Genomic DNA, 22,125 nt, shown 5'->3' on the forward strand with positions numbered 1-22,125 from the left:
GTACATAATCTTGTCATATGCCACGGTGCACATCACAGGCGGTGCAATCAAGCGTTAGACCGTTCTAAGAGAAAGCTTTTCTCCGTCTTTGTCTCAAGGCTGTTTTCTCACAAAGGAGCCAGAAAGTGACTAAAGGAAAATCCTTTGGTTTGATTATTAAAAGAGTCGAGAATGGACGGTTTCATTCAGGTAAACAATTTGTCGATTGCACAGCCACACATGCAGTTTTCCGAGAAAGGATTTGCCAGACAATGAGGCATTGACAGACTCAGTCCGCAACCAGCAGCCGCTGTTAGAGAATATTGAAGATAACCGCGTTTAGTAGGCAGTGCAGCTCAGTGGTTAGGGCGCTTGCCTTAAGATCCGGAGATCCCGGGTTCAAGACTCGATCTGGTCACTGGTTGAATTTGTTTCTGGTAGTCCCTGGTTCAATTTCCTGACTGCACGTATAAATAGCCAACTGGTTTGCCTCCGCCCACTCCGGATTCTTAACAGTTTTTGTTGTTGATGTTGTTGTTCTGTTCCGTTCGTTGTGTTTCATTGGCCCTGAAAAGCCCATAAATAGCCAACTGGTTTTGCCTCGGGCCAATTGGGATTCTTAAAAGTTGTTCTGTTCGATGCTCGGAGATATTAGCTACTAGCTGCTCTAAAAATACCAGGATAAATAATGATGCTTACTTACCATTTGTGTTTCCGAAAGTATTTACAAGGTCCCGGGGGCAGGGGATACTCCCTTATATGGGCTATATAGGTATGTGCGGCCCCAAAGGGCAGGGTTTTTCAGCCGTTTTGGTCATAAATAGGGTATCGATTTTGGTCTATTTTCCGCCATTTTGGTCATAAATAGGGTATCCATTTTTGCACTCTAGTCTTGAATTCGTTTTTTATTTAGAAGCTACTTCTTTATCATATAACCTACCTAATAAAAGCAGATAAACATTGCCTTTAACATTGGTCTGAACTAGGGAAATAATTATAAGGCATGTCTGCACCAGGGTATTGATTTAAGGGTCAGGTCATAAATTGGGTATCAAATTTTTGGTCAGGTCATAAATAGGGTAGGGAAAATCTCAGATTTTGGTCATAAATTGGGTAAGGGTTTTGGGAAGCGGGCTGCACACCCCTACCCAATTTTTCTGGGAGAAAATGTATACACTAATGACAACTAATTTTGTACTTTGTGCAGAAGAATGATTATTTCCACATACACTATATTGGTTTCTGTGGTTAGGAACGGGATTTCCGCTTTTAGGCTTGGCTAAATCTAGTATATATTACAGAGTTATTAAACGTAAAATGGGTCTTTCCCAGCTAAAAACAGTGGACAGCATGCAGTAAGCCATCCCACTGCTGGAAAAATGTATTCCGTGCGCGCCTAGTTCTGACAAACAGGAATTATATCTGAAAATAGCAACTCTACCGTGAATAATACTATATCACTGTTATTTATCACCCTGTTTGGCAGAGCGAGAAGGAAAGGAAACCTCTGCACAGATCTCTTTGGACGAATAATTAAACTCTTAACCGGTTTAAAATTGGTATGAACGGTGTGAATGTTTGAGGAATTTTAACTTTTCTCGTCGAATGCCCACTTCCCACCTTTCACCTTTTGCAAGCTCGAGCACAGCGAAAAATTATATAAAATGTTAAACGAATGAGTAGGGCATCGTGGCTCAAGGCTAGGACACCTCTTAATATCAAAGCAAGCATGAGGAAAACCTGCTGACGCAAAAGGGGAACTTGTCGTCAATTAGCATCTTTTGTTCTAACTAAACGTGATCAAGACACTTCCCTTTTTTCTTTTAATTGTCATCATTTGACACGTTTCAATACCTTTGATGCACTACAAATTAAAGTAAGAGAATTAAAAAACAAAACAATGATTACATGTTGAAATGCTGATTATACGCATCACACCGACAGCAAGGTAAGAATTAACTTTTACACCAGAATATCGAGGCCCTCCGATTTGTTTTTAAAGATGCCTTTCTTTCGACTAGAACGACTTATGAACTGAATTAAGTGTCATATTTAATTCGAACCTTTAGTTTAAGCCAGTAATGTTAGGAATAAGCAGGTTCATTCTGCAGTCCCATATATAGAGCTTTGCAATCAGAAGAAAATAGTTGAGTAAGGGGCATCACCGTGTCTGCAAGACGCCAACCACAACATCTTTCAAGGAAATGCTATTTTTTTTCTTTCATCAGTGCTTTGCAAAACATTATAAAACTATTCCAGAAGTCACTGGAGTAGAGGTAGGTATAGAGCAAATGATATAACGTTTCAGGCTCAGCTCCACAGAAAATACACATTTGATTCTTACTAAACCCTACTCTAAAGAAATTAATGTTGGTGTAAAAAATAAAATTCAAAATTTGAATATTGAAAATATTTCACACTATTTGTCTTAAGGGCAACGTTAACTAAAAGATTACTCTACCTGATGAGTTGTGATGTTGAACACATTTTGAAGCTTACTGGCCATACTGGAAAACACTCTTCCTACTCTGTTTACATTGCTGGAGTGAACAACATGCTAGCGCCAAATGCTCACGTCCTACATGGGACTAAATTTCAAGTTTTTGTGAATTGTTTTTGGCAATTGTGGTAAAATTGTCATTTTCGCCATATTTGCCAAATTTGCCGCTTTCGCCAACTTTTATGGGGCCCCTTCACTGCTTTGTGCTTTGCCTCGTTGACGATTGTGGCAAAATTGTCATTTTCGCCATATTTGCCAAATTCGCCGCTTTCGCCAACTTTTATGGGGCCCCTTCACTGCTTTGTGCTTTGCCTCGTTGACGATTGTGGCAAAATTGTCATTTGCGCCATATTTTCCAAATTCGCCGCTTTCGCCAACTTTTATGGGTATACAGGCTCACGCTCAAACGTTGAGGTAAAATAATTGCTGTTAGGTTCAATTTCATGATATCAGGGTATCATGATAGCAGGAAATTGATAAGTCTGTGATTGATATTGAATGTGCCTCCCTGTTACATGCTGGGAAATCAATTAGCCCGGAACGAAATTTTACACAGCTCGATTGCGCATTCTAAATTTCCCAGTTCCTCAGTTATCGAGTTCCATAAGTATAAAACTTAAAAATGGTTTGCTTTAAAATCAGAAAAGAACCAATTCACCGTTGCTGTTGAGAAAAGTGTATGCCAGGAAAAACAAATTGCATCTCGGTAGCCTGAAAGTTAACTGACAAAATAATTTGCCTGTGTTTAAATTTACAAATACACCAATACATCACTAACGCCTCATATTTAACCGGAGAATTAGGAACGCAGAGGTTCGAAAATGTAATAACTGTTGAGTTTTATTCCTCAGTTATCGAGTGCCATAGGTATAAAACTGAAAAATGGTTTGCTTTAAAATCAGAAAAGAACCAATTCACCGTTGCTGTTGAGAAAAGTGTATGAAAGGCAAAACGAGTTATATCTCGGTAGCCTGAAAGTTAAGAAATAATTTGCCTGTGTTTAAAATAACAAAGACACCAATACATCACTAACGTTTCATGTTTAACCAAAGAATTAGGGAAGCAGATGTTTGAAGGTGTAATAGCTGTTGAGTTTTATTCCTCAGTTATCGAGTTCCATAAGTATAAAACTTAAAAATGGATTGCTTTAAAATCAGAGAAAAAAAACAATTCACCGTTGCTGTTGAGAAAAGTGTATGCCAGGCAAAACAAGTTGCATCTCGGTAGCCTGAAAGTTAAGAAATAATTTGCCTGTTTTTAAATTAACAAATACACCAATACATCACTAACGTTTCATGTTTAACCGGAGAATTAGGGAAGCAGATGTTCGAAGGTGTAATAGCTGTTGAGTATTTTTCCGGTCTCAGTTATCGAGTTCCACAAGTATAAAACTTAAAAATGGATTGCTTTAAAATCAAAAAAGAACCAATTAACCGTTGCTGTTGAGAAAAGTGTATGCTAGGCAAAACAAGTTGCATCTCGGTAGCCTGAAAGTTAAGAAATAATTTGCCAGTTTTTAAATTAACAAATACAGAGAAAAAAAACGATTCACCGTTGCTGTTGAGAAAAGTGTATGCCAGGCAAAACAAGTTGCATCTCGGTAGCCTGAAAGTTAAGATATAATTTGCCTGTGTTTAAATTAATTTGAAATAAAGAGAATAAAGAAATAATTTTCCATTTTTTAATTGCATGATGCTGGCCGTTGTAAACCGTGTTTTAGAAAATATTTCAGATTGATTTATTTTGCCTCTGGACTACTTTGACACGTCACTCAAAATTAATTTAAAGTAATTTGAGATATTTGTCGTCGTTAAAAACTTTATGACGAAGTGGGCCCAACAAATGTGTCGAGATTAACACCTCTCTCTCCCTTTGTCTCTTGCTCTGCCTTTTTAGTGTGAGTCTTGTTACAACTCCCACTGAGATTTTGGTAATTTTTTTTTACCTTAACAGCGGGGACCCACATTCCTGACCCAAGTTAAGCTCCTCACGTAAAGGAAATTAGAATGTCAGAGCGAGTGATACATAAAACTCTTTTAGTTTCACTTGGTCTTCTTACATGACTGTTCAAGAAATACCGATTTTACCTAAAGTTAAATTTCTCCAAGATCATCAATTCATGAAAAAAGAGGGACAAAAACAAATTTAAGTGTCCATGGGAACAAATGGGAAGAAAGTTGGATCTTACTTCAACTTGGGGAAGAACATTTTTCTGATACAAAATATTGAAAAGTAGCGTGGAATTAGGTTCTGTAGTATGGAATAAAATGACAAAAGAGTCACTTCAGCCTTCACCTCTCTTTCCAGTTTTCCGCTTTCCAAGTATTTATCACATAGTAAACTAAAGTAGGGAAGTCAAGGTGTATTTAAGAACTCACGAACAGTGGATGTAAATTGTGTGTAACAAACAATGATTTTACACTGAGCGAAATTGTTTTGCTATTGGATCATATGGGATCGATCGCTGAAGACAAACCTCACCATCATTTTAGATGACAGGTGTGGGCTCCGATTATAGTACATTATAGTACTTCAAAAATGTATCAATAATTCGTGTTGCGTCCCATTCCTCTCACGTTTTTTTGTACATAAATAACGTTTTCTCCTTTAGCAAAAAATTTTTCGCGAACGCCTTGTACACAGAAAAACAGCTAAAACCAACACACATTTTCAAAAGTGACCGTTACAATTTTAAAAACTATATATATATCGTAAACAGTAGGGGTCTGGAACAGCAGATTCTGTCCTTCACTTTGGTTCAGATATATATGTAGATGACACCTTCACCATGTTTGACAGCAAGGACAATGCTAATGAGTTTTTAAGTTTTCTAAATAGTCGACACGACAGCATTAAATTTACTCTTGAATTCGAAGAAGACAATAAGATTCCATTTTTAGACATCCTTCTCAAACGCTGCCCTGACAACATTTTCTCTACATCTGTCTACCGGAAGAAGACATTCACAGGCCTTTACACCAAGTGGGATTCATTCACACCTCGCAAGTACAAAATCAACCTCATCCGCACTCTCACCTATCGATGCTTCCGAATTTGCTCCTCACCATCTTTATTACAGGCCGCTATTAAAGATCTGAGAAAGCTCCTGTTGCAAAATGGTTACCCTCAAGGCGTTATCACGTTCAACATTAACGATGTATTGAACAAAAATAAAAACAAATCAAATAACCCAGTTCAAGCTACAGTCCCCAAAAACGATATCTTAATCGTGTTACCCTACTTAGGTCTTCACAGTAACCAAGTCACGAAACGTCTGAAGTCCTGCGTATACAATTTCTACTCTTTCGTAAATCTCAAGATGATATTCCAAAACACACGCCGCATCAACTCCTTTTTTCCATACAAAGATCGCTTGAACCGATCTCAGAGGTCCAAGGTCGTCTATAAAGCTGTCTGCTGGAACTGACGAAGACTCCACGACAGAAAAACAGAACATTTCAAGGCCCTAGCTAAAAGTGACCATTCATCAGCCATTGCTGATCATGTGAAAACCACTGGCCACGACATTAAATGGGATCACTTTGACATTTTAGCCTCCGGAAAAACTGATTTTCACTGCAAAATTAAGAGACTTGTTCATTCAAGAGCTAAAGCCTTCCCTTAATGTCAGTATTAGTAGTGAGAAGCTATTGCTGTTTTAGCCATTACTTTTCCTCATGTCCAGACACGTACTGCTGCAGATCATTTTTCACAGTCTAGGTTCCAGACCGCTATTGTTTACGACATATATACAGCTAAAACCATTTCGCGACATTTCGCGACATGGGATGTGCTTGGTTTGTGGGTACTCAAAACCTCGCGAACCTTTAAGCTCAAGTGGTATTTTTTACAGGAAAGCTTATTTCTTAGCTTTAAAATGATATATTCTTTAAATATAAACTCAAATCTTTTGGGGGGAAAAACAGTTGGGAAAATGCTTTTTATTTTTCGCGTGAAACTTGTAAGGAGAAAAGATAATTATTTAGACCCCTACAAAAGAATGTTGCCTTCAAGTTTAAATTATTAATTTCTTTCAGATCTGAAAATGATGAGTTTGTCTAGCAGTTATTAAATATTTACCGATGAATAATGAAACAAGGCTAAAATGGATCCTATGAGTTGATGACAAGGACGCCGTTTGAAATTGTAAAGGCAACGTTAAACGATGTATTGACAATTCAGAAATGAAGATAAAATTCTTTTAACGCTCAAAAATCGCTCCCTGCTGTCAATGGGTTAACCAGTCGAATACAGGTGATGTGGTTGAAGTATAGTCGTCGTTTCTATAGCAACGATAACATACACCGAAAGGGAAGTGCTTTGAGAATATCAGCAGTAAAGACTACAACAAAAGACTAAAATGGAAACGGGTATTGAAGAAAAAAAAAGGAGGAAAAAATCTGCACTGGCGAAAAAATATTTTTGTATTCGACGGATCACCATTGTATTTTTCGTATAATTAGGTGATTTTGTGATAAACAACTTGTAGAAAATCTCTGAAAACGTGTTATTTTTGATGTGGTGATTGAATGTAATACATTCGGCAAAGATTAGACGGTCATGTTTTGGTTGTGAGTTGCAGTTACATTTGGCGCTCTTAAAACTCCGCGTTAAGTTTACCCCCAAATTTATTTCAAAGAATCACAGAAGGGACACCGCTTATTCTAAAGGTTATAGTCTTAATTGCAAGGGCGTAGCCAGGAGTGGGTCCATGAGTGCCTGTGACCCCCCCACCCCTTCCTCTATTTAGGCCTTTTGTAAAGCAAACAACCTACAAGAACTCACATGACGATCTGGTGAGTACCCTCTCTTTGACACAGTGTGACCCCCCTTAGCTACGCCCGTGAGTTGTCAAAGCAATGAAACAGGCTCCAATTTTTTGCCCGTGAAGTGAGCCAAATTGGAGGGCTTTGTCGAAAGGTGGGACGGAGACGTGGGGACAGGGTACGCGGGGACTTGGGGACGCGGGGAAGCCTTTCTGAAGTATAGAGTTTCAGAAATAGGAGAACATCCAAACGTAAGTTAAATTGCTTCTCAGTTTCTTCAGTTTTACTTTCCTCGATTTCAAAACTTTGTAGAATACTCTTGTCAGGACTATCATGAATAGTACTATCCCTAAACTCTCATGAATGAAAATTTCATAATTCGGAAAGTTTGGATTAAAATGGTTTTGAACAGCCCGAAGCTAATTAATTATGCAAAAACACAATTGCCATTGTTTGTCGCCATAGAGAAATGAAAGGTGTTGACACGTGTAATTAAAAAAATCGGAAAAATTCACGGATGATTCTTTTTTAGCCAAAATTGATGGATTATTGGTTAACTCTTCTTTTTCAACTTTTTGTGCCAGAACACGTAATTTTTATTTGTTCTCCCTTTTCCTCAAATATTTTGAAATATTTTTGCGCAAATTTTGGTACTTACGGTTATTTTTTCAGAAAGTTCCTTGGTTTTTATGCTGAATATATTTTTTTTCACGGAAAAGCCTATTTTATGACCTTTAAAATGAGATATTGTAAGCCACATGGCTATAAATATAAATCCAGAAAAGTTAATTAGTTTTATGGGACTTTGCAGACTCATGTTTTCAACCAGTTGATAATAACCTAAATTAGTTAAGAACTTAACAAAAAGTAAACGGTTAAGCGTATACTATCGAGTTACTTGCACGCGGAAGGTTGCTAACCACGAAAGAAGCGTAACAGTTGCACGAGACAATGGTCGCCAGCTGAGAGCTTAGCAAACCTCTTAATAAGTGCAAGTATAACTCGATAGTACACACTCAACCGTAACGAAAACATACTATGACAGTTTGTGAGAAAGGAAAGGAAAGGAAAGGAAAGGAAAGTAACTTTATTTAAGTGTCCAGTCGTTCTAGCGCTGAAGCACTAATTGGGGACACTGTAAATTGAAATCAGCAATTAGCACAAATCATGTCAAATCCTTATTCAGATCCTTATTCTTCTTCGAATGCTCCTCGCTCACTAACTCGTCTGCAAATCGCATTACCATGGGTCTTGTAAAATACACACTAACGAGTTAAAGTCTTATTTCCATAAACCTGCGAAGATTTTTTACCATTTTCGGCGATAGACTGGTCGGCCATTATTGTATTTTGACGAAAAAATCATCTTTTTTTTACCGGCGCACGTGTCCGTGTTTTCGTCATAAACTTTCACCAATGGGCAAATAATAAATGGGTAATTGACCAATCAGAGGAGCATGTATAGCTCAGTTTGTTAGTGAGCGGTTTTCGGAGCAAGAGGTTCCAGTTCGATCCTCGGTGAGTTCAACGTCTGTTTCGACTTTCTTTGATCCGTGTAACTATAGCTTTAAATATCCGTAAAACGGAGCACTGACAGAGGATGGTAAAGGGCGCACCGTCGGCGTCCATGGATACCAGTTTCGTAACATTCGTACGCGTAACATTTCGTTAAATAAAGTGACTTTATTTTTACCTTTATCTAGTGTGCCTACTTTGTTTATGCTATAATTTTCCTTTCGAATTCGGTATCACAATTCTATGCCTTTTATAGCTGGTATAACAGCCATGGTATATGACTCGCGAAAGGGTGGTTTTAGAGAAAGTTTTAAGTAAATCTTTAAGGCCACAAAATTTAGATGAATATACAAACAAAATCAAATTGATTTGCAGAATTTATAGAGGGTAAAGAGATCAAGTTTCAATCTATGCAAATACTTTTGAATTCCTTTTTAGACATGTGGAAAAGTTATGCAGCGATTGTCGCCAAAAACATGAAAACCCTGTTCGTGTTCTCAATTTTTGTTGTCATTTGTCAAATTATCAACAAAACGGAGACTCAGCAGTGCCCTGTAGTTGGATCTGAGGAGTCCATCTTGGGATGGATGTTGCAAGGACACATCTATCAAACAGTTATGGCCAATATTGGACTTAATTGCCTTTCGGCCTGCCTGAAAGATGATCGTTGCCAAAGTTTCAACTTTGTGATTTCCCTCCATATGTGCGAATTCAGCGACCGCACCAAAGAAGCCAGACCAGAGGATTTTATTCCTGATGCAGACAGATATTATTTTGGAAAATACATGAACAGAGGTAAGTGCATGGAATTTAACAAGGTATGTTGCATGCAAAAGACAGCTAAAACAAAGATAAAGAAATAATGGAAGTTTCTAAATTTCAGTTCAACTAGGCTCCATCTCTGAACTAGCAGCCGAGTCCTGCAAGGAAATAAAGATGAGTGAAGAAAGAGCCCCCAACGGCAAATACTGGATGTCTTCAATAAAACCGGGGATTCCAGTACTTGCATTTTGCGATATGAAAACCGAAGGTAAGAATAAATTCAATCTTCTTTCATCTTTTTCTCCGTCTCCTTCTTCATCTCCATCTTCATGCCCACGTAAGAATATTTATTTACAATAACATTCGTCTTTTTCTCTATCTCGAACACCGTTTTGATTTTCATCCACAGTTTCGTATTAATCCTCATTCCATTGCTTATCTCGGATTCCCTTTTACTGGCTTTCTTCACTCTTATCTGCTTTTATAACCTTTATCTTTATCTGACTATATTTTCATCTTCATCTTCTTCATCTTTTAACTTAATTCCTTGTTCTTCTTTTAACCTCCATTGTTTACTCCTTCTTCTCCTGTAATCCAGTGAATGCCGTTTGTCTTTCTCTTTCCCTTCTTCATTTTTATTTCTCCACCTCTTTCTTTTCGCTTTCATTATCAGGTTGGACTTAAAGCAAAACTCAGGGTGCGGATCCAGAGATCGATCGCATGTTAATCGCACTTTAAGTTATACCGTTTTTTCGGATACAAGTTGCCTGGCAAAGTTCGAAGAGACAATTGAAAAATGTGAATCTAAAGCACCTACCTCCTCCATAACACCGGTCGGATTCGCATGCTGAGCTACTACAACTCCTATGAAGCTGGATCGTATATATATCTATATATATATATATACCGTAGAATGAAGAAATGAAATGAAACCCATCCCGTTAATCAACTGATTAATTATAGCGAATGAAAAACATGAAGAATTGCCCTGAGCGGGATTTGAACCCACGTCCCATGAATGAATAATCAGGACACGATCATACTTTTGCCTCTGGTTTTCATACAGGTCTGTTTCGTACAGGACGTTTAGTTTGTTCTGCACTCATCAGTGTGTAACCAAGAGTGATTTTATTCGTTGAAGATTACCGCTTTTTAGTCATACATGGCCGTTCGTGTTGCACGCTCGTATTTACCTAACGTTCTTCAATAGGTATTTCTCATTGTGTCTACATTTACTAATCAACTCGTTGCGCTTATTGAGTGTTGTTGTAGACACAATGAGAAATACCTATTGAAGAACGTTAGGTAAATAGGAGCGTGCAACACGAACGGCCATGTATGACTAAAAAACGGTAATCTTCAACGAATAAAATCACTCTTGGTTACACACTGATGAGTGCAGGACAAACTAAACGTCCTGTACGAAACAGACTTGTATGAAAACCAGAGGCAAAAGTATGATCGTAGTATGAACCCAAGTTACCCCGTTACTAGATGAATTTCAGAATAACTTGTACTTGAGTTCAAATTTCCCGGTCGCATAGTTCAACTACACAGGTATTTTTGATTGGCCAGTTCTAATGATAAAATAAAAACATAAAATATGAAGTAAATATCTCACTTTCTCTTCCACATTAGTATCTTTTTTTACTGGAAGATTCCTCCATACTTTAAGTTCCTTTTCTTTTCAGGAACTGACGAATCTTTTCTCGAATACTCATTCCGCTCAAACTACTCTTAACAAAACACGCTACTAAGACGTGATCACATACCTCTAGCTGCAATATTTGGACGCGTCATGGACATGACACAGCGGAAAAATCTCACCCCCGATCTCTCCAAGGCCCTGATTATCTAACCGCGCGACATTGGGAACGAGAACTTAAAATAGCTTTGCGAAACTAATATAGATTTTAATAACTGTGATGGGGCACGGGGATCCGCTCTCTTTCCTTTTCCTCTCTTGATCATAATCAATTGTTATCCTCCTGGGCCCGGTTGTTCAAAAGCAGATTAACGTTAATCCGCGATTAAAAAATTAGCCAAGGAGTTCATTTCTCTACTCCCAAATGAAGTTCAATGCTGAAATTCGGCAAAACTTTGTTTCTTCTACCCCAACTTTCGTTTTCTGTTCTCTGTACTTTAATGTAGTTGTAATCGTATGTACGTTCCCTCTCTCATGATGTTACCTTATAGATTTATTGCGTTATTACCTAATTTATAATTTTAGTGTTAATCATAAATTTGTTCTTTTATTTTCCCCCGTTTATTACTTGTGTACTTGTGTTTACAACATAATTTTATTGAATTTCATTTGTCTTTTGTAATGTCTGGAATTTTCTATGTTATTTATTTTTGCTCCCACCCAACGCGATTAGCTATGCTATTTTTGGGTGGGAATTGTATTGTTTAATCCTAATGTCAAGGGTTGTAATGAATATTGTTGTTGTTAGAAGAAGTCAATATTGAAAAACAAAAATGAACAAAAGAAACGTTCACCAAGAAAAGTTTACGCTAATCCTGGAATAAGTTAATTGGCTTTCGAACAACTGGGCCCCTTTCTCCTCCCCCCTATCCCTCTTCTGTATCATCATCATCATCATATACGTTTCCCAAAATTAATGACACCCAAAAATTTGGCCTGATATAACTTATATTTGCCCGATATCTTGTCGTAGGCGTCTTGAAGCTAGCATGTAAATGAACTTACATTGTTCCCATGATTTCAATGCCTTCAAACCGAGTTATGATACTTAAAAAAAAGAGCAAGTGTTCCGCGCGTTTTTGCTTTTGTTCCTGTAATTAACATGGGAACAAGTAAACTGAGCACTTAAAGTAACTTTTGTTCCTCGTTGAAATTTGTTCTTAGGAAACCAAAACAGCTTAATTGGGAGCTGGAGTTCCTCGTCGTAGCAATTCGGACCTCAAAGTTCCTATTAGTTTATTGAAAAGGAACTCCATGTTCCGTTTTTGTCTCGTAAAGAACAATAGGCCCTTTTTTTGTGCGGTCCGTTTTTCATTTTGGTCTCTTTCACAACAAAAGAGAACAGTTGTTCCTGTTTTAATCGTTCCCTTAAATTGAAGAAGAACTCGTTGTTCCTAATATTTAACATAAAATCGCATTGTCCTTGACAAAAAGGAACAGCTGTTCCGATAAAGCCTGTTCTGCTTTGCGATTGTTCCTATCTAACTGCTATCAGTTCCCATTAGTGTTACAAAGGAACACCATTGTTCCGAATCATACTGGTCCTTTATACGTTAATTAGGAACACAGTTCCCTTGTAAGCCACGAGAAGTTCCGATTTTATTTGAAGATTCTTAAACGTTTTCTTTTTTTTCTGTTTTTGTTGAAAAATACTCTCTGGTCTTTATGACTAGCTATCTTGGCGTGTTTAGGCAGGCCTGGGCGAATTTGAATAAATTGGATATTTCGCGTTAATGATACATGGTTTGATTCTGAACAATTAGCAAGGTGATCAAGATTTATTGTTCCTTTTTTTTGTGTTTCAATGCCAGGAAGAAAAAGAAGAATACGAAAATAGGCAAGTTGAGGCAGGTAGCGCAAAAACCCCAACTGATTGGTCCGCAAACCGCCAAGAAACATACTTAAAATTCGAAGTCGCGGGTAAGTAAACGTTGATTTCCAGATTCAAGATGAGCAAACGAAGAAGTACAGAGACAAATTGGTCAAAAGTTCCAAGTGCATCTCCAAAACCGAAGAGGCTTCACTTGGAAGAAGACGATTTAGATGGTTTGTTTCATTGTCCAGTGAAAGATTGTAACCATGATGGATTTGTGTCTCAAAGAGGTTGCAGAAAACACGTTAAGAGAAAACACGGCTGGTTCATTTATTTTTTATGAAATACCCCAACACGTCCCCAATCAAGAAGAAACGAGTCCCAAAAAGGAAGAAAACGACACAAGTCAAACACTCACAGCAACATCTGTACCTACATTTGATCGCTCAAGTGTAATCGTGGAAGAACTTCTGTCTTGGCTAACAGGGAGTGGTGGAGGATGCAGGAGTGACCGACAAGCGAAGCAAATCGTTAGCAAATGTCTTAAGTTTCAAAAATTCTGTTGCGAGGACGAAGAAGAACTTCTCTGGACACAATTGACTTTAGTTTGTGCTCACTTAATCTACTCTTCAAATTTGTTGATACAATGCAGGACGAATGGAAACTTGGGCACGCGGGGCGCATTGGTTATTTAGACGCCATTGCCGAACTGATGGATTTCAGAAAAGTAAACGGGGCATCCGAGGTTGTGTTGAGGGGTTTGTTGTCTACAGAAATCTATCTGAAAAAAGTCCGTAAAACAGTTTCAAAAATGATGCGATTACAATGGACAAATGAACTCGACATCGACACCTTAGAATCCAAGGGACATTGGGCCACACTAGAAGAGCTTCTGGAGGTTGTTAAGCGCTACTTGCCACGCTACGAGAACGTTCTCAAAGCATGCAAGGATAAACCGGGTACAGTATCTCCACTGGAGTTGTCCTTTGCAACAAAATTCCTTGCGGTATATCTGTTTATCAAGGTTAAAGGCTCACGTCCAATGACCTACCAGTATTTAACTGTTGAAATGGTGGGCTCAGCAAAGAACAACGATGGATTTATCGATCAGAAAGTGTTTAAAACCGCTGGAAAATATGGCTTCGACTCTCTTTTCCTTATCGACACAAGCATGCAGGTGTTAGATGGCTACATCGACCATATTCGGCCAAACCTAAAACCAACTTGTGACTACGTCTTAGTCACAAGAAATGGCGGCCAACACAACAAACTTGGCGAGCTGATGAGCAAATTGGTGTTTGACGCGATCGGAAAATACGTTCACCTTACTCGTTACCGACAAATGGTGGAGACGGCTAGCTCCAAGAAACTTAGTAGTAAGGCGCAGGGCACAATCTCCGAGGATCAGAAGCATAGTTCTATTGTGGCAAGAGTGCATTATCAAAAGCAACGATCCCGAGAGGTGGCAACCAAGGCGCGCGAATATTTGGAATCACTTTATGGCGAGAAGGGCTCTGAGTTAGAAATGGATCTCCGATCAAGACTTTCAGACAAATCCGCGTCCTTGCCTGAAAAACAAGAAAATAACGATGGGTCGACCCCCGAAGAAGACAACATTTTCATTACGCCCTCTAAGTTCAAAAGCCAGAATGCTTCAAAACGCCCGATTCTTTGAGAGGAAGGAAAATTCTACTATTCACTTCTGAAGAGGATAAATATTTGAAGATGGGACTAGATCGTGGGTTCGGAAATTGGACAGCTATTCTTAGAGATCCAGATTTTCATTTTCAAAAGGGACGAAAACCGAACTCTCTTTTAAATCGTGCGACCAGAAAATTTAGTTCGAAATGTAATAAACCGTAGCAAAATCAGGTCACCTACATTTACCCTCCATCGCATGAAATTTATGCTTTTAACAATTCGTTTTCTGTGACGTGCATTTAGGAAGTTTAGCAAATTCGTCGCGAACGCAGGACGTGAATACAGCAATTCCAGTTATGACATTTATTCTTACATTTCAGCAGAGACTTGGTGTACATCATACACTAGGTAATAAATTGCTAATAATATCTTAGTACTTTGACTCATAACAAGCTCGAATATCACTGTTGGCTCGGCGTAAAGAAGTGCGTTATTCTTCCCTTCTTTGGAACTGGCCATGGAGTACTGGTCTGGGCTGGCCTTTTTTTGGAATTGCGTCCCTGAACACGTTGGCTCGGGCCTCTTGATGACGTCGATGCTTGTCAGGAGGGAGTGATGAAAATTTCTTGGTCTTGCTCTTCGGACCCATCAAATGGATAGGGCATGGGCGCCCATACACTTGTTACGCGTTGTGCTTGTTCTATAGACAGCCACTTCCTGTCCATCGCTCTCTTTCTTCTTTCCGTTATTACCAGTCTCAAAAGACCAGGTAACTGATCTCGCTTAAAGTGCAACTTAAGCGCCTCGACGGTGACTCCTATCATGTATTGCAAGGCGCGTTTGACGTCCATGTCAGTCGCTTCGTCCTCCTGTTCTTGCAACTGTCGAAGCTCCTTTTCTTTGGCCCATACCCATTCATTCTCGTAGTATTTGGCCGCCGTTTCTTCCAACATCTTCTGTTCTTCTTCTTTCTTTTTGGCAAAGTACTCGTCTCTTGAACGCTCGATTGTCGGATGGTAAGGGCCCTGCACCGTCTCAAGGAGGTGAGCATCTTCTTGTCTTATCATGCCGAGGGCGATCCAGTGTTGTCTTTGTTCTTCTAGAATACGCTCTTTAGCTCGCTGGGCTTCACTTTCCCTTTCCTTTCTGGCGCGTTTCACTCCAGCAGCGATTAGACCGAGTTGTCTGTTCTTAAGGCTATGGCATGGCTGCAGATCTTGAAGCTTCGAAATTGTCTCAAGAGTCCTGACCCATCCTCTTGACTGTGTTGACTCTGTGTCTGAAACTGCTTCCTCTTCTCCCAAGTCTTCTATATCTGTGCCCTCTTCCGCCATTAGCTCTCCTTGTTCGCTAGTTTCCTGGTCGCTCTCACTGTCCAAGTTGATGGCTCTGATTCTCTTTTTTTCATCGTCATCAACTTCGTGTGGCTTTGAATCAGATCCCGGCATCGGAGGTGGTAGTTCGTCATCTGGAGTGACTGCGACATTGCTGGCCCACACAAGGCAGTCCATTGCGTTGTCTCTCAGTGACTTCTGCACCCCTGAAATTGGAGGAGAGTTTAGGCTTCTAAAATAAAACTTGCGAAGACGGGCCTCCATGGCTGCATTGTGCTGTTCACCAAAATTCATCTCTTCCTGACATGTAATGAACATTGGACATCGAATGACCGCCGGGTGGGATTTCTTGTATTTGCGATCGTGTGCTGTTAGGCCACCTTGAGTCAAAATTTTCCAGTCGTCTGGATCGAGCAGGTTCACATGGGCTTCGTCCATGAAGATGACTTGTGTGTTCTGGTCCACAAGACTCTTATTAAAAGCCTTCTGTTTCGTGATCATGGCTATGTACCTGGCAACGAGAACATCAACAAGTTTTAAAAAAATGGACACAATCAAAGGGAAAAACAAGATCTCAGTGAAAATGATGATTTTGGGCGAGAATTTCAGTTCAAGGAATCTGACCATCTCCAACAGCTCAAACACTCTGTCGCAACAGCACAAAAACACTTCGAGTTGGCAGATATCAATTCGCACACAAACACCTGGTATTATCAATCAAGTGAGAGACGCTAAAAGATATATGGACAAACTACAGTAAAGACATTCACAAAACAACTAGCAAATACTGGTACGGGTGTTGGTAAGCAGATGGACTACATGCTAATTGCAGTTAAATTAAAGTTGTTCCTTTACCTTGTAGACGTTGATGAATGCACTGCTTCTTCATCCTTGTGTCATGAAAATGCTGCATGCAACAACACTCTTGGTTCCTACCAGTGCACTTGCAAGCGCGGATACGCTGGGGACGGAAAATTCTGCAGAGGTAATTTAAATAAGAACATACGGTGTGAGCATTACTATAGCCGCAGTATTGACGAGACCCTTCCCCAACTTCATGGGAACCTTTTACTCTCAGTGGTTGACACAGCAAAGGGTACTAGCAAGTCGAACGCGATCACGCGTCCATTTTCGTACAAAGGCACTGTCCTAAACTGTTCGAACTGCAACTGTTGTTGTTTAAAGCCATTAAAGCCCAAGCAAAGCTGACCTTGTTTTTTCCTTCTGGCGTTTCTCTGGCATTGCATTTGATCGAGTTGACCCAATCGGTTGGCTCAGTTACCTCCCCAATAATATCGTCTGCGAGCATGTTTTCTCTTCTTTTACGTTTTAATAGTTCCCTCAAAGCAAAAAAAAAAAGGGTAAGGGAGGGGGATGGGGAGGGGGTGTTGGTAAGCAGATGGACTGCATGCTAATTGCAGTTAAATTAAAGTTGTTGCTTTACCTTGTAGACGTTGATGAATGCACTGCTTCTTCATCTGTGTGTCATGAAAATGCTGCATGCAACAACACTCTTGGTTCCTACCAGTGCACTTGCAAGCGCGGATACGCTGGGGACGGAACATTCTGCAGAGGTAATTTAAATAAGAACATACGGTGTGAGCATTACTATAGCCGCAGTATTGACGAGACCCTTCCCCAACTTCATGGGAACCTTTTCCTCTCAGTGGTTGACACAGCAAAGGGTACTAGCAAGTCGAACGCGATCACGCGTCCATTTTCGTACAAAGGCACTGTCCTAAACTGTTTGAACTGCAACTGTTGTTGTTTAAAGCCATTAGAGCCCACGCAAGGCTGACCTTCTTTTTTCCTTCTGGCGTTTCTCTGGCATTGCATTTGATCGAGTTGACCCAGTCGGTTGGCTCAGTTACCTCCCTAATAATATCGTCTGCTCGCATGTTTTCTAACTTTTCACGTTTGGGTCGATTTGTCGCGATTGGTGTGAGACAGGAAATTACTAATCACCAGCCTCAACAAAGCCACTTACAGCTTTCACTCATGTCTAGCGGCAGACTGTATTGCCCATGCATGGGGCACCACCTGGGACCTTAAGGGTCAAACTGAGATCTTTTTCTTGCACGTTAAGCCCTACATAAAAGATGGGTTATGGATCATTTCATAGTTGTAGGCATTCGATTTCTAAAAAAGCCCTGTCATATAAATTCTGACTATGATTGACAAAGTCAAAAGCCATCTCACTGAAATCTAACTTAAGGTGTGGGTTTGAAGATCGACTGCATGTTAATCGTGCTTAACGTTTTTCCTGTTATAGGATAAAAGTTGTTTGGCAACGGGCAAAAGGACAATTGAAAAATGCGAGTCTTAGGCAGGACTCAGACGTACGTCCTCCGTAACACTGGCGTTCTCTTGTTCATTCTGTTACCCTTACATTGTTGCTGCGCAAGTTGTGTTTCACTTTACAAATAAAGGCTCATTGACTGCATAATTTTTACCTTGTTAGCATTAGTATTGACAGCACTAAGTTAATAGAATATTTGAATTATTAAACAGGTCGCGTTTAAATTCCACTGCTCTGACGGGAGCTTTCGTGATTGCGTCAAGGATGCAATTTATGACATTTTATGAAATCGGATAAAATAAATTTCCGTTTCTGAGATTAAAAAAGGTTCAATTTTAAGGAAACACGCCTGGAGAAAACAGAAGTTCTGTAAAACACGAATTTGAATCACATATTTCTTGAGCGAATTTGGCTGTATCCAAACATCCTCGGTACACTGTATTTTTATACAGTATTTTGCTGTGTTTTATTTTAATTAAAATAGACTAGGAGACGCCATCACTTAAAGCAAAACTCACTGGGTCGGGTTTGGAGATTGATCGCATGTTACTGTACTCGCGGTTAAAGTTGTTCCTTTATGTTGTAGATGTTGATGAATGCACTGCTTCTTCACCTGTGTGTCATGTGAATGCTACATGCAACAACGCTATTGGCTCCTACCAGTGCACGTGCAAGCCCGGATACGCTGGGGACGGAAAAGCTTGCAGAGGTAAGACCACCAAATGCAGCTCAATCTGACAAACATTTTCGACAAGTAAGAAGGGAGTGACGGAAATATACATGTAGAGTAAGAGGTAGTTACAGTAAACGTTTTGGAATATTACGTCATTGTAATGACTTTTATCTTTATCTGTTTCCATCTTCATTTTCCTCATCTTTTTAACTGAATTCCTTCTTTTTTTAACTCTTTCGAACTCATTTTTGTCTTGCAATCCAGTGAATTTCCTTTTCCTTTTTTGCTCTCTTTCTCTTTCTCTTTCTCCACCACTTTCGTTTCGCTTTCCTTATCCTGTTGGACTTCAGCGTGGGGAGGGTTTGAATATTGACCAACATATGTACATTGCGTTATGTATATGGAATGGTTTTTTGTCTTTCTACGAGACATGTCTCTTGTCTCCCTGCTCCTTTTTATTTATTTATTTATTTATTTATTTTACGGATGTTCTCTTGTTCATTCTGTTACCCTTACATTGTTGCTGCGCAAGTTGTGTTAAGAAAAAAAAAAGGCTCATTGACTGCATAATTTTTACCTTGTTATATCGTTAGTATTGACAGCACTAAGTTTATAGAACATTTAAATGATTAAACAGTGTGCATTAAAAATATTCTGCTGTGACCGGAGCTGTCGTGATTGCGTTACGGATGGGATTTGTGACATTTTATGAAATCAGATATATTTTGGAGTAGTTCTCAAATCACTGTCGAAAGTAATTACCCGATTGCAATTGCTACGCTTGGTGATTGGTTTAAAAATTACGCCCCAGTCTATCAACCAATGAGACGGAAAACGAAAACCAATTACGACTTGCGCGTGCCTTAAGGAAGTTACATTGAACTGCTACAAATTTGGACTAGTTCATTGCGCTGTTTGCATCTGTTGTGGATCATGGTAGAAATTACTTTGGTATTTCTTTTACGATACTCATTTGAAAACAGCTCAAATTTCTGTGTCCCACTTTTTTGTCATCATTATCATCGTCCTCGTTATCATAAGCAACCATTTTATCCCTTTTATTTTGCAGTATTTTGTTTTTCTAGCTTTATTTATTTATTTTCTTTCGATATTTAACTTGTTCCATAAGATGCGCCTCCGCACATTGTTCCTTCGTCTTCGAAGTAAAAAAAACAAAATTATTATTATATTAAACACCAATTTTGTCAATGTACCTTTTCTCAGCCTCCGCAGAAACAACGGTGACTGTATCATATTCTTGCTCAAGTAATTTGCTTGAACTTGACGTCAGCAATACAAGCGGAATAATACGGTCAAACTACAAATTGGGAGTCCAGTCAACGTACAGCAGCAATATGGATTGTTTCTGGAATTTTTCTTCAAACGCCAAGCTTCATCTTACCTTCTTCCGGTTTCAAACGCAAAGTGGATATGATTTCGTCACCGTGTACGATGGGAACTCATCGTCCTCCCCTTTGCTTGGGAGATTCAGCGGAAGTTCTGTTCCTTCGCCTATCACGAGTTCTTCAAATCAACTCTGCGTTCGCTTTACATCCAATAACGTAACTCAATACAGTGGATTTGTCGCACGTTACGCAGGTATTGCTCCATACGTACATAGACCTGATAGCTGTATAGAGCCGCAAATTTATCGCATCCATTGAACTGATGTATACCTTCACATTCTGACGAAAGTCAGAATGCAGGGATGGACTGGTGGTGTTAAAATTCGCCTGTTAGCAATGCGGATGGTTGGCGCCATAGTGGATTGAGTCCGTTAGTTCGCTGCTCTGCTCGGACAGTCTTTTTGTGTTTCTTTGCTTGTTTATTTTTCAGTATTTTTTGGAAAGTGGGGCTGGAAGGGGAAGGGGGGGGGGGGGGGGCGGTAGGGCTTCTTCACGTTGGTGTCGATTTGCCACGATTGGTGTAAGACAGGAAATTACCAATCAAAAGAATTAGCATCACCAATCAGCCACCAAGTCCAAATAATACTTTTACTTTTTCTTCTTCAAGCACTTGCAGAGAACGGCTTTTCGGCATTCTACCATTAGCAACAAAGATGTGTTAGTACAATACATAGCTATCGAAAGCGGGGGTCAAAACTCAGTTCCTAACAGCAATAAGCACAACAAAAATCTAGGGACAGCACGACGAACACAGACACAAGCAAGTTAGGATATGGCAAAGCACGGTAGAAGTAGACGCGCCGTATTTGAGAGAGTAACATAGTGGTGGCACGCCATTCAAATGAGGTCAGGCAAATTGTATTCGCAAAGGAATCATCAAAGGTTTTGGGTAATGATACCTGGTTCAACTGAAACAATACGAACATATGCCATACGACATTTTTCTCGAGATACTCGACTAAAAACACAACAGTGAAACCACTAATGATCACATGACATGCTAAATCTTTCTAATCCGTCAACTGAACAAGCGTTCGGTATAAAAAACAACCATATGTTATTAGCAAAAGGCACTCTTCACAACGCAGAGTTACACCGTATTAACGATCAAAACCAAAAGGCCACAAGGACTAGCGAGGGTAAACATCACGACAGGAGTAAAGTTGGCGACCACTGTGCGGGTGCAGTGTATTGAAAAGTGTAGCTAGCGAGTCAAAGGGGCATGGGAGCCACGACCCCTTTCCTTGTACCTGCTTATATTGCATTGTACCCATTATTAGTTTGTTGCTGTTTCTAACTTGAACACGGTGCGCCTATTCCTCTCTTGCCATGCCTGGTTGTTTCAAATCTCCTATGTCCAGTCAATAGTATCTAAGTTTTTGTAGTACGCGTTCCTTTCAGGATATAACTTTTGACGGTGACTTGTTCTGCAACTGTGTAAATGTTGGAGATCTTTTGGCTTCCTTCACTAAAGAATTAATGAGCTTGACTACATATGATTTCGACCGTATTTCAATGTCAGTGTACTTCTGATAGCCATTCAACTTATATTATTGTTATTATTATCGTTATCCAAAGCAATCAGCCCTGGCTCAATCCGTCTAAAGGGTGGCTCCAAATCAAGTGGCAGAGTAGAGATTTTCTACAACGGTCAGTGGGGTACAATTTGCGACGACACTTGGGATATTAACGATGCGAGAGTAATATGCAGACAGCTTGGATTCCCTGGTGCT

At 39.5% G+C, this 22,125-nt stretch overlaps 1 protein-coding gene and 1 pseudogene across 1 annotated transcript in view; both read left to right on the forward strand.

Moving 5' to 3' along the window:
* Nucleotides 1-13,175: 13,175 nt before the first annotated feature.
* Nucleotides 13,176-15,222, forward strand: LOC138031964 (uncharacterized; annotated as a pseudogene).
* A 706-nt stretch (nucleotides 15,223-15,928) lies between these two features.
* LOC138032761 (deleted in malignant brain tumors 1 protein-like) overlaps nucleotides 15,929-22,125 on the forward strand; it is a 6,643-nt gene continuing 446 nt past the window's right edge. The window contains exons 1-5 of the mRNA XM_068880484.1: nucleotides 15,929-16,999; nucleotides 17,466-17,588; nucleotides 18,900-19,022; nucleotides 20,211-20,585; nucleotides 21,971-22,125. The exon at nucleotides 21,971-22,125 is cut by the window's right edge and continues 446 nt beyond it. Of these exons, the coding sequence (XP_068736585.1) occupies nucleotides 16,825-16,999; nucleotides 17,466-17,588; nucleotides 18,900-19,022; nucleotides 20,211-20,585; nucleotides 21,971-22,125 (951 nt within the window). The 5' untranslated portion in view covers nucleotides 15,929-16,824. The remainder of the gene's footprint in view (nucleotides 17,000-17,465; nucleotides 17,589-18,899; nucleotides 19,023-20,210; nucleotides 20,586-21,970) is intronic.

Source organism: Montipora capricornis, chromosome 14 (assembly GCF_036669925.1).
Source record: "Montipora capricornis isolate CH-2021 chromosome 14, ASM3666992v2, whole genome shotgun sequence".
Taxonomy (NCBI): Eukaryota; Metazoa; Cnidaria; class Anthozoa; order Scleractinia; family Acroporidae; genus Montipora; species Montipora capricornis.